The 18428-nt window shown below is 40.9% G+C and overlaps 1 protein-coding gene and 1 pseudogene across 3 annotated transcripts in view; one reads left to right on the plus strand and one right to left on the minus strand.

The window, feature by feature from the left end:
• Positions 1–3065: 3065 nt before the first annotated feature.
• On the plus strand, positions 3066–4338 carry LOC103128506 (microtubule-associated protein RP/EB family member 1-like; annotated as a pseudogene).
• A 6685-nt stretch (positions 4339–11023) lies between these two features.
• The window catches only part of KLHL23 (kelch like family member 23), a 49043-nt gene continuing 41638 nt past the window's right edge, over positions 11024–18428 (minus strand). For all 3 annotated transcript variants that reach the window (XM_060177746.1, XM_060177747.1, XM_007539299.3), the window contains 2 exons: positions 17667–17819; positions 11024–13313 (listed from right to left, as the gene is read on the minus strand). In XM_060177746.1, coding sequence (XP_060033729.1) covers positions 13003–13313; positions 17667–17819 — 464 coding nt within the window. In that variant the 3' untranslated portion in view covers positions 11024–13002. The remainder of the gene's footprint in view (positions 13314–17666; positions 17820–18428) is intronic.

Here is an 18428-nt window from a genome sequence, read left to right on the forward strand (position 1 = left end):
CCTCCAGGAGCAGTGGATTTGTGGTGCAGGCACCGAGCCCCAGCGATAACCCCGGAGGGAAATATAGAATCAAGAAGAGATCGAGAAGGAAGGGGATGACAAAGAGAAAAAGAGAGTGAGTGAGAGACCTGTAGGATTGCTTCATCATTCACGAGGCTTCCTCCTACAGGTAGAAAGTAAATAATCTTTTTTTTTTTTTTTTTTTTTTGCCTACAGGGTTATAGCTGGCGCTCGGTGCTTGCACTACAAACCCACTGCTCCTGGACGCCTTTTTTTCCCTTTTGTTGCCCTTGTTTATCATTGTTGTTGTTATTATTAGTGTTGCCATTGCTATTGCTGTTGTTGTTGGATAGAACAGAGAGAAATGGAGAGAGGAAGGGAAGACAGAGATGGAGAAAGAAAGACACCTGCAGACCTGCTTCACCGCTTGTGAGGTGACCACCCCCTGCCGGTGGGGAGCTGGGGGCTTGAACTGGGATTCTTACACTGGTCCCTGTGCTCCGCAGCCATGTGTGCTTAACCCACTGTGCTACCGCCCAGCGACTGAAAGTAAATAACCTTAAAAGAAAGAAAGGAAGGAAGAAAAAAGAACTGACACAAAATGCAACTAGACTGATGTAGGGGGCTGGGTGGTGGTTTACCTGGTTGAGTGCACATGTTACAATGTTCAGGGGCTCTGGTTCAAGCCCCTGGTCTCCACCTGCAGGGAGAAAGCTTTGTGAGTGGTGAAGCAGAGCTGCAGGTGTCTGTCTCTTTCTCTATTTCCCCCTCCCCTCTCAATTTCTGGCTGTTTCTATCCAATAAATAAATAAAGATAATAAACAATAAAAATAATTTTTAAAAAGAAACTGATGTATATAGTCAAGAGAGTAGTAATCATTTAGAGTACTTAGTTCATGAGAACTGCTTGGCCTTATGTGGTACCAGGGCCTCACACACTGAAGTCCTGTGCTGTATCTACCGAGCCACCTCCCTGACTACAAGAGAAGAATAAACTGTTGATTTAAACTTTTCCTCCTCTTCCCCCCCAATCTCGGTTTAAACTTTTTCTCCACCCCCACTCCCCAGTATGGTGTGGGAGATTGAACCTGAAGCTCTGAAACCTCAGGCTTGAATATGTTTTTTTTTTAAGTCTTTATTTATTTATTGGATAGAGACACCCAGAAATTGAGAGGGAAGGGGGTGATAGAGAGGAAGAGAGACAGAGAGACACCTGCTTCACCACTCGCAAAGCTTTCCCCATGCAGGTAGGGACTGGGGGTTCAAACCGAGGTCCCTGCATAGTGTAACAAGTGTGCTCAGCCAGGTGTGCCGCCACCCAGGCCCATCTGCATGTCTTTTTATACACAGACACGTCTATCTTCCTGGCCCTGGTTTAACCTTTGTGATTCTTCTTCTTCTAGCGTTTGCCCTTCTTCCGTAGCCAGTCAACAGCATCAGGTTGAGCCTGATGTAAAGTTTCGAGACCTCCTTTGAATCTGGAGAGGTGGCAGTCATTGACTATGTGGGTCATAGTCTGTCTGTAGCCGCAGGGGCAGTTCGGGTCGTCTCTGGCACCTTTGTGATAATTTCATAAATCAAGTGTGAACTATAATTTCAGAGAGGATGAGTAAATGCTTGGACCCATGGTCTTCTGAACAATGCATAATTTCTGCCCTTAGAGTTTCTTTTTTTCCATACCACCACTAAGCTCCAGTTAATTGTGATACTGGGGGTTGAACTTGACCACTATACTATTTCTCCCCAGCCCTAACCTTCTTAAAGAAGTTTCTTCTTGCTAAGGAGGCAAAGGTTATGGACTCCATCTTGCTTTTTTTTTTTTTTTTTTTTTTCCATCTTGCTTTCTTTTGAAGGCAGAAGTAAAAAAGAATAACTGGGATGGAGGCCAGGTGATGGTACACCTGGCTGAGCACAGGTTACATTGCACAAGGATCCTGGTTCTAGCCCCTGGTCTCTACCCCCGGAGGAATGCTTTGTGAGTGGTGAAGCAGAGCTGCAGGTCTCTCTCTCTCTCTCTCTCTCTCTCTCTTTCTCTCTCTCCCTTTCTCTTCTCTATCTCCTCTTACCCTCTCAAATTCTGGCTACCCTCTCAAATTCTGACTGTCTCTATCCAATAAATATAGTTTAAAAAACAGATAAAGAGGTCGGAGGGTAGACAGCATAATGGTTATGCAAACAGACTCTCGTCTGAGGCTCCAAAGTTCTAGGTTCAATCCCCCGCACCACCATAAGCCAGAGCTGAACAGTGTTCTGGTTTAAAAAAAAAATTAAAATAAAAAAATAAAGAAAAATATATGTATTTTCAGCACAAATAACTAAGTTTCAATATTAAAACACTGAATAAGGGGCTGGGTAATGGCACACATAGTCGAGTGCACATGTTACCATGCACAAGGACCCGTTGTTCAAACCCCTAGTCCCCACTAAGCTTTACAAGCTGTGAAGAGCTTCAGGTGTCTCTCTCCCTCTCTGTCTCCCCCTTCCATCTCAGTTTCTCTCTGTCTGTATCCAATAAATGAAAAAATGCTTTTTAAATTTTTTAATTATTTTTAAAAGTTATTTATCTTTTTAAAAATATTTTATTTATTTATTTATTTATTCCCTTTTGTTGCCCTTGTTTTATTGTTGTAGTTATTATTGTTGTTATTGATGTCGTCATTGTTGGATAGAGCAAAGAGAAATGGAGAGAGGAGGGGAAGACAGAGAGGGAGAGAGAAAGACAGACACCCGCAGACCTGCTTCACTGCCTGTGAAGCGACGCTCCTGCAGGTGGGGAGCCGGGGGCTCGAACCCGTATCCTTACACCGGTCCTTGCGCCATGCGCCACGTGCGCTTAACCCGCTGCGCTACCACCCGACTCCCGAAAAAAAAATTAATAAAGAAATAAAAGCACTGGAAAATAACTTTATGTCTATTGTCTTCATTTGACCTCCGAATATGTTAACAAGGAAGAAAGTTATCTGGAACTCTTGGCTGAACCTCCAAGAATAAGTAACACTGTGTTAAAAAGTGGAGGGTAGGACAGAACCAGAGCAGGGTACAGGCAGTGGACATAGTTCCTCCAAATGCCCAAGACGGCAGTGAACATATATTCCACGTTAGTCACCAGTGATAACTTGAGTCATGATGACATGCGGCCTGGACCAATAAGTCCCTGTCGTTGAATCAGACAAAGACTGAACAGTTATGCTTAGGGGCTGTCTATTGTCTGTTTATGAATATGCTGTTCTTTGATTCCATTGCCTTGAAGAAAGTGAAGTTCCAAGCTAGACTAGAACATAAATACATCCAGAGCCTCAAAATACTACAAGCAGGTTTTAAAAGGATGGGCGTTGACTAAATAATTCCTGTGGACAAATTGGTGAAAGGAAAGTTGAAGGACAACTTTGAGTTTGTTCAGTGGTTCAAGAAGTTTTCTGATGCAAACTATTATGGGAAAGAATATGACCTTGTAGCTGTCAGTCAAGGTCAAGAAACTGCCATAGCTCCTTCTCTTGCTGCTCCAACTCTCAACAAGCCCAAGAAACCGCTCAGCTCCAGCAGTGCCACTCCACAGAAGCCCATTGCTACACAGAGCACTACTGCAACTCCCATGGCTGCCTCAGGTGAGGTGTGAAAGAACCCTGGTGTGGAGAACTGAGAAATGCTATGCATGTACAAACTATTGTATTTACTGTCGACTGTAAAGCATTAATCCCCCAATAAAAAAATAATAAGGGAGTCAGGTGGTAGCAGCGGATTAAGCGCAGGTGGTGCAAAGCGAAAGGACCGACGTAAGGATCCCAGTTTGAGTCCCCGGCTCCCCACCTGCAGGGGAGTCACTTCACAGGCGGTGAAGCAGGTCTGCAGGTGTCTATCTTTCTCTCCCCCTCTCTGTCTTCCCCTCCTCTCTCCATTTCTCTCTGTCCTATCTAACAATGGCAACATTAATAACAACAACAGTAATAACTACAACAACAATAAAACGACAAGGGCAACAAAAGGGAAAATAAATAAATAAAATCAAAACGTTAAATAATAATAATAATAATAAAAGAATTCTGGTGTGGGTAACGGGGATGAATTGATACAACAGGTCAATGTATTGAAACTCACTGCTGAAGATTTAGAAAAAGAAAGAGATTTTTCTGTATGCTATAGATGAAGGCTTTGTGATACCCGATGGAGGTGGACCACAGGAAGAACAAGAAGATTATTAATAGCCTGAAGTAGCAGAACAGTAGCAGAATTCAGAATAGCCTGAATTCTTCACTCTAAATCTTTTGCTTAACTGTAAAATACTCCCTTTCATTATCCTTAGAGGACTCACTGGTTTCTTTTCCATAAGCAAAAAGTGCCTCTTCTTAAAGTGTGTTTTGCAGAGTTTCACTCCTTCTCCAATAAGTTTGAGTTAGGGGCTTTTTTTTTTTACTTAGTAGCAGAGCAGTATTACTATCTAGTGGGTTTTCTTAGGGAACAAAGAGGCTGACCTTGGGGCTAATCTTATGGATGCTGGTAACACTGATGGCTAGAGAAGGAGGTTCCATGGCATAAGGATCCCAGTTCGAGCCCCCCACCTGCAGGGGGATCGCTTCACAGGCAGTGAAGCAGGCCTGCAGGTGTCTATCTTTCTTTCCTCCTCTCTGTCTTCTCCTCCTCTCTCCATTTCTCTCTGTCCTATCCAACAATGACTACAACAATAATAACTACAACAATCAAAAACAACAAGGGCAACAAAAGAGAATAAACAAATATTTAAAAAAAAGTTACTCTGCAAAACCAGATGTCCTTGACCAGTTGTATCCCTGCTAAGAAGCATTGTTGTCTGCATGAATAGAAGGTGTGTTTTAGCCCTAAGCCTTTGAGTTGAAGAATATGATTTTGGTTGAGTATTTATTTTTCTGAATAATCTAAAATATATTTGTGTGATAATTCAAAATTTTTTAAAGAAATGAGGTTTGTGCAGTGCTAACAATTACTTTCAGGAACTTGCCTACATTGCTGGGATTTGAGTGGGGTTTGTGTCCCATTTTATTATCTTTTAAGTTTACGTGTAACATGCGTCTCTTCTCTGCTCCTCTCACTCACTGGGAACTCCTCTCTGGCTCCTTAAAGTTTGCTGCTTCAAGTGGAAGTTTAGCAGGCAGGTGATCATGCTGCAAGTTCCTTCTGGACCTCTGGCAAAGGGAGTGATTAGTGAAGGCCATCACTCTTGGGATCTGCAAGGCGGCGTGTTTTCAGTACCTGCTGTTCAGAGCCCTCTGCTGTTAACAGAATACTTTGCCAGTGCACAAATCTCTTTGGAGATAAAATTTGTTAGTGTGTTACTAAATGTTAATTATTATTATTTTTTTGCAGAAAATACAGTACCATGTCTGAATTAACTATTAATATTTAAAACTACTTCATTCCTTAACACTACTGCTTTTCTCACAGTCTAATTCAGTCTCTTTGTTTGGCAGAATTCTGTAAAATGTTTGTCACCCACTACTGAGATTATTCAGTCCCTGATGTATCTGTATTGATTTGTTTATGGTGATAGCTTGTCCTAAAATGTGTGTAGAAAGCATATATATATAATATTTATTTATTCCCTTTTGCTACCCTTGTTGTTTTATTGTTATAGTTATTATTGATGTCGTTATTGGCTAGGACAGAGAGAAATGAAGAGAGGAGGGGAAGACAAGGGGAAAGAAAGAGAGATACCTGCAGACATGATTCACTGCTTGTGAAGCGACTCCCCTGCAGGTGGGGATCTGGGGGCTTGAACTGGGATCCTTCCGCCATTCCTTGAGCTTTGCACCACCTGTGCTTAACCCGCTGTGCTATTGGCAGACTACCTTGAAAGCAGATATTTTATGATAAATTTGTTATATAGTACATGCTCTGTGTGGACTGAAGAGGAAAACCCAGATTCAGTGATTAACAATGCCAAAAAAAGGGGGGTCGGGTGGTAGTGCAGTGGGTTAAGCACACATGGCGCAAAGCACAAAGGTGGGCTTAAAGATCCGGGTTCCAGCCCCTGGCTCCCCACCTGCAGGGGAGGCACTTCACAAGCAGTGAAGCAGGTGTCTGTCTTTCTCTCCCCCTCTCTGTCTTCCCTCCTCTCTGGATTTCTCTCTGTCCTAACCAACAACAATGACAGCAATGACAACAATAATAACAACAACAACAAAAACCCGATAAACAACAAGGGCAACAAAAGGGAAAAAATAGCCTCCTGGTGGTCTAGGAGGTGGCATAGTGGATAAAGCACTGGGCTCTCAAGTATGAGGTCCTGAGTTCAATCCCTGACCACACATGTACTAGAGTGATGTCTGATTCTTTCTTTCCTCCTATCTTTCTCATTAATAAATAAAGAAAAATTGATTAAAAAAAAAAAAAGCCTTTAGGAGCAGTGGATTCGTAGCGAAGGCACCTAGCCCCAGTGATAACCCTGGAGGCAAAATAAATAAATAAATAAAAATGCAAGTAACTAGCCATTGTTCAAAAAATAACAGTGATGGTATCTCTTTCGTGGCCTTTTAGATGTTTAGTGCCCTAAAATTCCATGTTATTGGGAACACATTTTCCACCTAGTCTTTCTTGATGAGTTTTTCCCCCCCTATTTTAAACAGTTTCTAAATAAAATTCTTTATTTCAAAAGAACGTGGAGGGTAGAAAAGCAGGAGGAGGGTTTTGTTGGCTTGTTTTTATTTTACTTTCTTGAGGAAGCTAATGTTTATAGCACAGTTGTTGACACACGGCTCCAGTTTCTCATCTAACTGTGCTAGCTGCCCACAAAACACTCTCATGTCCAACTTAGGTCCATTTTCGACATCATGCACCAGGCCACCCCAGGCACCTCCCCTGAAGTTTTACTTTGTGTTTCCCCTTTCTGTAGCTGTTTCTTAAATTCTGCCTATGAGTGAGATCATTTGGTACTCAGCCTCTTTTTGGCTTATCTCACGTAACATACCCTGAAAAACTCCATTTGAGATGAAGGAGCTCACTTCATCATTTTTAACAGCTGAGTAATATTTATTCCATTATGTAAATATACCGCTTTTTTTTTCCTCCAGGGTTATCGCTGGGGCTCCGTGCCTGCGCTAGGAATCCACTGCTCCTACTGCCATCCCCCCCCCATTTTTCTTGCCCTTGTTGTTAATATTTTATTGTTGGAAAATATTGTTTGTTGTTGGACAGGACAAAGAGAAAGCAAGAGAGGAGGGGAAGACAGAGAGAGGGATAGAAAAATAGACACTTGCAGACCTGCTTTACCGCTTGTGAAGTGACACCCCCTCACACACCACCACCACCACCACCACCCCCCACCGCCCCCCCCCACCGCCCCCCCCCCCCCCCCCCCCCCCCCGCAGGTAGGGAGCCAGGGGCTCAAACCCGGAACCTTAGGCCCGTCTTTGTGCTTCACGCCATGTGCGCTTAACCCGCTGCGATATGCCACCTGGCCCCTTATACCGCAAATTTTAAACAAAGACTGTGTTTTAGAGATTTTCAAAAACTATAAAGAACAAAATGGTCTCGAACTTTCTACTTTTTAAAACTGTACATTTACAGTTCCTAATTGGGATTCCCTATCATTCTTTCCAACTGACTAAAAACTCAGTTTAGTAGCTAGCCAGTTTCAACTTCACATCTGCTTTCTGTTTAGAAGGAATTTAAAATAATTGAAAGTCCATATCCAAGTTGACTTCATGTTGTGTTTTTAATCTCTCCCTTTGTGTGTGTGTGTGTGAGAGAGAGAGAGAGAGAGAGAGAGAGAGAGGTGGGGGCCAGAGAGAAAGAGGGGGCAATGTAAGGGTGGCATAATGAAAATTAGTTATGTGCTATTCTAATTCTCAGATCCTGAGTGATTTTGAGAATCAGAATAATTTCTGTAGAAAAGGTGCTATGGATGTTAGAATACATGAAGTTAGGTACACACCTGAGATGTTTTTACCACTTGGTAGAAAATGTTAGCTCTAATTAACCCTCATCTGTTTTTGTTTTGTTTTAAAGATTATTGAGGAGAGAACTAGAGCATCACTCTGGCACGTGCCCTGTCAGGGATAAAACCTGGAGCCTCATGCTTACACGTCAAGTGCTCTATTCACTGTGCCCCGTGTGTGTGTGTGTGTGTGTGTGTGTGTGTGTGTGTGTGTGTGTATTTACTGTGCATTTTATTTTATTTTTTAAAAATATTTACTAATTTATTTATTTCCTTTTTGTTGCCCTTGTTTTATTGTTGTAGCTTATGGCATTGTTGTTGGATAGGACAGAGAGAAACTGTGAGAGGAGGGGAAGACAGAGGGGGAGAGGATAGACACCTGCAGTCCTGCTTTACCACCTCTGAAGGGACTCCCCTGCAGGTGGGGAGCAGGGGCCTTGAACCAGGATCCTTACGATGGTCTTTGCGCTTTGCTACCGCCCCACTCCCTACTGTGCATTTTAATTTCAAGTCCAGAAACAATGAATAATCTAATAGCAGTAAGCTTCCTTAGCACCCAGACTATGGTATTTACTTATTTATGTCTTCAATAGGACTTTAGTGCTCCCAACCAACTTAATAATAAAAAAAAAGAATTATTTTCTGAGAGAAAGAACCAGAGTGTCACTCTGGCATATAGAGTGCTAGGGATCAAACTTATGACCTCAAGCTTGAGCCCAACAGTCTAATCAATTTGCCACCTCCAAGGCCTCCCAGGTAGCTTTCGCAGATAGGAACAGAGAGAGGGGAAGACACCACAGCACTGAAGCTTCCTCGTGTGGAGAGAGCGGGGACAAAGTGACAAAGCAGGTGTCCTATGCAGGCAAGCTATCTTGCTGGCCCTCTCACAGTTTTCACTCAAAGTGGCTTATTTCCCACAACAGGAGAAGAAAAAATATCCCAGATGTTGCTTCTATTTCAGTTGCAGCTAAGAACTAAAAATAAGACTTGAGAAATAGCATTTTTTTTTTCTTTGCAACCAAGTTTATCCTTGGGGCTTAGTGTCTGCTCAGCTTCACAACTGCTCCCAACTTCTACTTTTTTTTTTTCTTTTTCTATTTTGATATATGTAAGAGAAAAAGAGAGACCTGCAGCATTGTCAAACCACTCAAGTCTAGTCCCTGGAGGTAGGAACGGGTGCTTGAACCCTGATCTCTGTGGAACATGACATATGTGCTCTACTGGGTATGTTGCTGAGAACCAAAAGTAACAACTTTAAAACTTTGAATAAAATCCTTATAACATTGTATTTTAAATCATTTGTACAATTTTAATTACTCTGTAAACTGTGTATGCTATCCCAAAGTAATGGCTTGAACTTGATTATTATAAAATGCTTTTCATTTAATACTATAGTGATTTGGAATTTGGGGTAATTCTGACAGAAAACTTTTGCCTCCCTCAGTTCTCTCAACAGAGACAGAGAAGGCAAGAAGGGAGGAGAGGGAGGGGAAGTGGAGGGGGAGAGAGAGGGACATCACAGCAGTGGAATTTCCTTCAATATAGTAGGAGCTGGGCTTGAACCTGGATGACACACATTGCAAAGTAGCTCTCTATCCAACTGAGCCATTTTGCTGGCCCTCAATACTTTATTAATAGGAAAAAAAATTAAGCAGAAAATAGCTGCAAATTAAACACCTAAAATCACAGTTTTACCAAGATCCTTCTAGAGTACTTTTTTTGTGAAACAAATTTAACACCATCATCCTTCAAAAATAGAATGCTGAGGACTGAGGAGACAGTATTAAGTTTTTCAAAAAGCTTTCATGCCTGAGACTCTGACGTCCCAGGTTCAATCCCCAGGACCGGTGTTCTGGTAATAAATAAGTAAAATAAAATAATAAAGCAAAATGTAATAAAGTAAAATATAATGCTGGATATACAATTCTAATGTTAGACAGTGAGCCTACTACAGGGCCAGGTGGTGGCACATCTGGTTAAACACACACATTATAGTGTTCAAGGACCCAGATTCAAGTCCCTGGTCCCTACCTTCAGGGGAAAGCTTCTGGTGAAGTAGGGCTGCAGGTGTCTGTCTCTTTCCCTCTATCTCTGCTCCCCTCTCAATTTCTCTGTCTCTGTCCAATAATAAATAAATAAAACTAAAATTAATTCTTAAAAAAAGAATACTAAAAATAAGATGTACTTCATAACCTTGAACATGGCAAAAAGACACACTGTGAATATATAAATGATACATTTTTCAAATGTGATAGTCGTTCTACTGTGGCTAAAACAGGAAGAATTCCGTTGGACTCGAGTCAGGATGTTACAGAATCTAGACAAATTAAAAGGTGGGGAAGCTGCTTGCAGTTGCTCTCATGTCATCCTTGAATAGATCTCTGACCTGTTACACCACCTCTACTGCTACATAATAATAACACTACTATTTACATATTACTCATCTAGAATTAATTGCTAAAGGATTGTGAGAACAAGGAAATAAGTTTTTTATTTATTCCCTTTTGTTGTCCTTGTTTTATTGCTGTAGTTACTATTGTTGTTGTTATTGATGTCGTCGTTGTTGGATAGGACAGAGAGAAATGGAGAGAGGAAGGGAAGACAGAGAGGGGGAGAGAAAGACAGACACCTGCAAACCTGCTTCACCACCTGTGAAGCAACTCACCTGCGGGTGGGGAGCTGGGGGCTTGAACCGGGATCCTTACACCGTTCCTTGGGCTTTGCGCCACCTGCGCTTAACCTATTGCACTACCACCTGACTCCCAATAAGTCTTTTTTTTTAAAGTTATTTTTATTTTTTAAATTTATTTATTATTATCTTTATTTATTGGATAGAGACAGCCAGAAATCAAGAGGGAGGGGGGTGATAGAGAGGGAGAGAGACAGAGAGACACCTGCAGCCCTGCTTCACCACTCGTAAAGCTTTCCCGCTGCAGGTAGGGGCCAGGTGCTCGAATATTGTAATACATGCACTCAACCAGGTACGCCACCACCCGGCCCCCAAGAAAATAAGTCTTTAACTCAGTTGTAGATTGAAATATTCTATAGTTTAGTTGTCTCAGTAATTCAGTCTTTTGTTCAACTGGCCAAAATTCAGACAGTGGCTATATATATATATGATGACTTGTTTATTTTTATTGAAAATACAAAGTCGTATTAAAGAGCAACATTTAAAAAAGGAAAACATTTAAATAAATACAAAATTCCATGCCCTTCTAACAGTGAAACAATTTCAATTTTGTATAATTACCTTCCACATGCATAAAGATTTTATAAAGTCACAATCCTTGTGTGCATACTATGTCACATTGTGCTTATTGTACCCACTATATCAGATACATCCATGCTTGTACAGTCTTCCAAATATTTGTTTTAACAGCAGTATAATATTTCACAATTTTCATTAGCTCATTTTCTTCTTTGACATGTAAATTACTTTCCTTTTTTATTATAGTAAACAATGCAGACATAAATACCCTCATGCATTTACCTTTAAACTTTTTTTGTTTTTTATCTGATCATTATTTTTTGTTGTTGCTTGGGCTTTATTACTCTTGACTATCTTTTTCAGACAAAAAGGGAGGGAGAGACCTTACAGGATTAAAGCTTTGCCCAATGCCATAGTACTCCAATGTGGTGTACTGGGAGTTCAAATCTGGGTCATGCACATGGTAAAGCATGCACCTTCCCAGATGAGCTATCTTGTCACCTCCTTATATTACTCACAAGGTTATAAAGTTAGGAGCAACTTATGGGGCCAAGATATAGCTGTTTTTATGACTCTGTATAGCACCACACTGCATCCCCCAACGGGTTGTGTCTATTTCAAATGCCACCTGAAATGAATGCATTAAAGTTTCTTTTTAAAATTAAAAAAAAAAAAAAAAAAATATATATATATATATATATATATATATATATATATATATCTCAGAAGCCATGGGTATATTTTAACTTCTGTATTTAAAGTTTAGAAAATTATTGTCTTTTAAAAAAGTGAAGAGTGTGGATAGATTGGTCGAACAGATTTACTGAAAGTTTAGGTGCATGAGAAACGCTCCCCACTGTTTCGCAAGTCATGACAAACATGGGAAGTGATCCTATAGGCACAGTGAAGAAAATCTACAAAGTTGTTTCTGACCCTGAAGCTCCAGCCACCCAGCTGTCCCAAGGGCTATGGGGATGTCTATAACCCAGGGTGTTGCTGTGCCCCAGTCAGGGAGCTCTAACCCAGGAGAGGTCACAAAATGTAGCGAGTGGTAGAGCTGGAAAATCACTCCTTCTAAGTCACAAAATGTAGCGAGTGGCAGAGCTGGAAAATCATGCAGATTTTTTCCTTGTATGTATTGTCTACTGTATCACAATTGTTCTACTTGCTTTCTGGTTCAAAAATTTAATTTGACATGCAAACATGTATCTATACTTACTCGTAAAGGATTTGTTAACATGCTTAAAGACAGCTAAGCTAGCAATTATGTCAAAGCCAAAAATTATATAGCTCTTAGGAGCAGCAAACGTTTGCCTCTTTTCCTTCTGCAAATTTTCAGATTTGCCATTCTTTTACACTTAGTTTGTAAATCTTTTTGCACAGTACCTTGTATATCTCTCGAGCATAATCTAGAGTCTGTCAAAAAGAATAATAACAGTAAATTATGCAAACTAAGAAGGGGGAAAAACCAAGTTTGTAGTAAATCTGCATTCTAAATAAGTATTAAGGTTAAAAAAAACTTAAGTGTTGATTTTATAGAGGTAGAGAAGATTCTCTCTAAATTTCAGATTCCTGCTAAGCAGAACCTTAATGCACACTGTTTACTACATTAAAGGGTCATAAGAGACATTTTATACCATAGAATGATTCAACCTACAGCCAGTGTTGATACTACCAGAGGGAAAAAAACACACTGCAAAGTTATTTCATCCTTTATCAAGTGCCCACCTTTCAGTATTACCTTGGAAAAGCACAGACTACAAGTATTAACTCCACTGCTTCACTTATTATGTGCTAAACCACAATAACAAGCAACAAACTCCCAATGTCACACTCCTGTTTTCTGTACTCCTAAACAGTGAATACTTGGATATTTCTAAGAAGTCAATCAGACATTATACACGCAAACGCACCCATGCGACCGCATGGCACTTGGAAGATTCCCCACTATTTCCCATCTATTAAGATCCGGGTCGTATTTCTCAATGCTCTGAAGGTAAGTCCCCTTTGAGTAGGAGTAGCCCCCAGTGACATAAATGCAGCCGCTCACGATGGCGGCGCCACACTCCATCCTCCTCTCCATCATGGGGGCTGTCTCCCTCCACTCATTTTGCTCAGGGTCGTAACAGTCCGTGATTGTCGTCTGTCCGCCAACTAGATAGAGCTTGTTTTCAAAAGGAACTGAGCATAATCCGTATTCTGTTGAAAGTAAAAAGAAAGAAAGAAAGAAAGAAAGAAAGAAAGAAAGAAAGAAAAGAACAAAATTTTTTATTAGGACAATAAAGGGATTCCATAATGTCATGTACAAGTCCTCTGTAATTTAGCATACAAAAAAAACTAATAGGGACTTTTATTTTACTTTAAAATTTTTATTTACTTTTTATTTTATTTTTATTTTTGCCTCCAGGGTTATCGCTGAAACTTGGTGCCTGCACTATGAATCCACTGCTCCTGGAGGCCATTTTTCCCATTTTGTTGCCCTCATTGTTGTTATTATTGTTATTGTTGCCACTGTTGTTGTTGTTGTTATTAAATAGGACAGAGAGACATCAAGAGGGGAGGGGAAGACAGAGAGGGGAAAAGAAAGACAGACACCTGCAGACCTGCTTCTCCGATTGTGAAGTGACCCCCCTGCAGGTGGGGAGCCAGCGGCTCGAACTGGGATCCTTATGCCGGTCCTTGTGCTTTCGTCCCATGTGTGCTTAACCCATTACACTACGGCCTGGCTCCCTTATTTATTTATTTTATTACCTCCAGGGTAATCACTGTGGCTCATTGCCAGCACTATGATGTATCCACCACCCTGGTGTCCTTTTTTTATTTTCTATTTTATTTGACTTGGCAGAGAGAAATTGAGAGGGGAGTTAGGGAAAGAGAAAGACACCTGTAGACATGCTGCACTGCTTGGAAGCAACTTACCTGCAGACTGAGGACTTGAACCCTGGTCCTTGCACATCATAATGTGTGCACTCCACCAGGTATGCCACCACCTGGTCCTGGCAGTGACATTTTTAATTCCAGCACACACTATGTATGGCTACAAAGAGGTTTAAAGTCTATTCTGTATCACCTAACTCACATGATCTGTTCCTGACATTCTTCCCCTTAGGTCATTGTTAAGCTGGCATCCTACAAAGCCAGCAAGAAACCTTTTTCTGGGATTCGGGGTAGCACAGTGGGTTAAGCGCAGGTGGCGCAAAGCGCAAGGACTGGCGTAAGGATCCCTGGCTCCCCAGCTGCAGGGGAGTCACTTCACAAGTGGTGAAGCAGATGTGCAGGTGTTTATCTTTCTCTCCCCCTCTCTGTCTTCCCCTCCTCTCTCCATTTCTCTCTGTCCTATCCAACAACAACATCAATAAGTACAACAATAAAAAAAACAAGGGCAACAAAAGGGAATAAATAAATAAATATTTTTTAAAAAAGAAAATAAACCTTTTTTTTAGACTACTACCTTTCTTGGAATTTCCCAGCATAGACAACTTTTGCTCAGTACTTATGTGTATGAGATAGAAGCTGTGAAATACTTTGACTGGGGTGGGGTAGGAGCAGGCATAACTACTAAAAGGTAGGAGATAGGTTCCTTCAAGTCTCAGCAATTAGCCACTGTGATAATTACAGGATAATCTAGAGTGTCTGATGCCGCTACTGACCTGTTTCACGCTGCTTGCTGGTCAAGTGAAGGACACAGGATATGACAGAAACACAGCCAGACTAGTAGGTAACTATATACACTGTCATCTTAACAAGATGTAAAAGGTGGGCAGGAGAGATAGCATAATGATTATGTAAAAGACTTCCATTTCTAAAACACCAGAGGTCCCAGGTTCAATCCTCCACACCACCATAAGCCACAGCTGAGCAGTGCTCTGGGTGGGGGCGGGAGTTTGTAGAAGGTAGCCAAGACAGAAGGTCACTGTGTGAGGTCTGGGACCTGAACTATGGGAAGTGGATGGAGAAGGCTTTCACACATAATGTGGGATACAAATAACTAAAACAAACGAGTTTGCAAACAAAATAGTTTTAAGTAACTTGACTCAGACTACAATAACTATAAATGTTAATCAAAGAAAATGGAGAGAAAAGGCTGGGAGAATAGCTGAAGGCTTCTTTTGTTGTGAGGGCATAGGAACTTGGGTGGTAGGGGTGTGTGTGTGTGTGTGTGTGTGTGTGTGTGTGTGTGTGTTTATACTTCTCAAATTTTGTACTTTTGTTTTCCTAGACCAGAACACTGCTCAGTTCCGGTTTATGGTGGTGCTGGGGATTAGACCTTGGACCTCAGAGCCTCAGAGCCTCAGGCTTCCCCACCCCCCCCGCTTCCCCCTCCTCCCCCCCTTCTTCCCTCCTCCCCCCCTCCCCCCCTTCCTAATAAATGTCTAAAACTGTCCAATACCTAGTTAGGTGAATAATGTATTCATCTGAAGGCTCTATACATTTTCTAACATATGACATTCACAACACACCTGTCTCCCAGACGTGGTACTAAGCTCAAGAAAGCCAGTGCTGGGAGCTGGGCGGTAGTGTAGCTGGTTAAGTGCACATGGCACAAAGCGCAAGGGCTGGCATAAGGATCCCGGTTTGAGCCCCGGCTCTCCAACAAAAAATCAGGTTCAAACTTGGTTTCTGAGAGTCAGGTAGTAGCACAGCAGGTTAAGCGCAAGTGGCACAAAACGCAAGGACCGGCAAAAGGATCCCGGTTTGAGCCCCCGGCTCCCCACCTGTAGAAAGGTCGCTTCACAAGCAGTGAAGTAGGTCTTCACTATGCACTATGAATCCACTGCTCCTAGAGGCCATTTTTTCCCATTAGGACAGAGAGAAATTTGAGAAAGGGGGGAGACAGAGATGGAGAGAGAATGATTTCTCTGCAGATCTGTGTCACCACTTGCAAAGCAAACCCCCTGCATGTGGGCTCCAGAGCCTAGGGCTCGAACCAGGATCTTTGTGTGAGTCCTTGCACTTTGTACTATGTGCGCTTATCTGGTGTGCTACCATCTGGCCCCAGGTAATAATGCAGTTGTTAAGTTGTTAAGTTGCTAAGATTGTCTGGATTTGAAATTCATCTCTAATTAACTATTTATTTATACTCTTTGTGCTTCAGTGAACTATAATAGTATTACCAAATTCACAGGATTGCTATGAGGCTTAAATTTTTAAAATGTATTGAAAAACACAAAAGAAATCATGGCAACAGTTACTGCATGACACACAAAAATATAGTGTAAACTCCAGGTAGACACTGCTTGAGCTACTATGCTCTCTAGTTCTCTTTCTGAATATGTAAGAAAAGGAAGGGGGGAAAATGGCTGAAATTAAATCATTAAAACTGAAGGTGGTAGGTAACTTAGAGAGGTCTGCTACTTTACTGTTAGTCTCAGGTGAGTCCAGGTTCAATTACTCTATAGTCACCTACACAGAAACTTGATGCTGTTATGTAGGAAATGTTTCCCAGTAACAAGGTGATAGGAAGCTTTTCTCATGAAGTAACTTTAACATACAGCAAAACTGTAACAGGTGATAGCTTCTACTTTCCCCCAAGATCTTCACATTATGTCAAATAACAAAACTGACTCTAAAAAACAGGTCACTCTTTACGGACGTATGATCGCTATGGTAAAGCCAACACTGGGTTCTGCACATAAGATCTTAATAGTTCCTGAAATTCAGAAGGAATGCATATCTAAAGAAGCCATTTTTTTTAATTGAAGCAACAGTACCTTTCTCAATTATTTGATAAGTTAAAGCTTTTTAACTGTCTATCAAAATTGTGATTTCGAGGCGGGGGCAGATAGTATAATGGTTATGCAAACAGACTCTCATGCCTGAGGTTCCAAAATCCCAGGTTCAATCTCCTGTACCACCGTAAGCCTGAGCGGTGCAGTGCTCTGGTCAAAAATAAAGAAATAACTAAAATAAAAATAAAAATTGTGATTTTTGTACTGCATGTAGTAAATGAACAAAAACACAAGGAAATAGAAAACAAAAAAAGTATCTAAGTAGAAAAAAATGTTTTTAATTAACTAATTTTTTTTTTCTTTTTTACCAGATCACTGCTTAGTTGGGGCTTACGGTGGGGCGGGGGATTAAACCTGAGACCTGGGAGACTCAGGTATGACCGTCTGTACGCTAATTCCCCCATCCTGAAAAAAAAAAAATTGTTACTATTACTTTTGTTTTAATTCCCTTGAATGTAGCACTGCTGAGCTCTGGCTTATGGTGACATAAGGGAATGAACCTGAGACTTCTGACTCTCAGGCATGAAAGTGTGTTCCATAAACCACTATGTTATCTCCTTGACCCAAGAAACTACCATTTCTAATCACAAAGGCCAAAAGACATGAGGGAAAGTGCTGGTACATATGATCTAACTGGAATAACCTAAGTACAATTACTTTTAGATAGATGCATGGATATTCTAGGCCTTTTAATGACAGTCACATATTGTTTACTATAAATGTAACATTGTCTATTTTCAGTGTGGTTTTAACCGTCTCTTATGCTGATGGACTGTAAGAAGCTCTATCACAACATGTAATATTTGAGGAAGTATTTCGTTACCTGGATGTGGACTAGAGGTGATGAGGCTCCATTCATTGATATCTGAATTGTAGCTCTGGACTTTGTCATAGGTACAGCTTCCTCTATAACCACAGTGACCACCAATGACATAGATAACTTCATGTAAGACACAGGCAGTAGCATTCCCCACGCCTGTGTTAATAAAAATCAAACCTTTAAATTTATCTGTCACTATTTTACAATAAATAATAAGCTGTTCTTGCTATTACTGATAGTAAGGTGCTATGAGATTGGATGTAACGGAGAAGTTATTTGCATTTTTAAAAAGCAAGAGACATTCAGACAAATAAACGTAAGAGTACAGAAGCATCTTAAAAAAAAAAAAAGCAATCAGGTGGTCTAGGAAGTGGCACAGTAGATAAAGCACTGTGCTCTCAAGCGTAAGTTCCTGAGTTCAGTCCCTGGCAGCACACGTACCAGAGTGATGTCTGGTTCTTTTTCTCTCTCAAATATCTTTCTAATTAACAACCTTAATAAATAAATAAAATCTAAAAAAAAAAAAAGGAATCAGTGAACTACTGTGAGTTCTCAGAGCAAGGCAACATTGTTTTCTTTTTTTTAAATAATTTTTTAAAATTTCTTAAAAGAATTTATTTATTTATTCATGAGAGAGATAGGAGAAGAGAAAGAACCAGCCATCACTCTAGTACATGCGCTGCCAGGGATCGAATTCAGGACCTCATGGTTGAGAATCCAATGCTTTATCCACTGCTCCACCTCCCAGACCACGCAACATTGTTT

Source organism: Erinaceus europaeus, chromosome 18 (genome assembly GCF_950295315.1).
Source record: "Erinaceus europaeus chromosome 18, mEriEur2.1, whole genome shotgun sequence".
Classification (NCBI taxonomy): Eukaryota; Metazoa; Chordata; class Mammalia; order Eulipotyphla; family Erinaceidae; genus Erinaceus; species Erinaceus europaeus.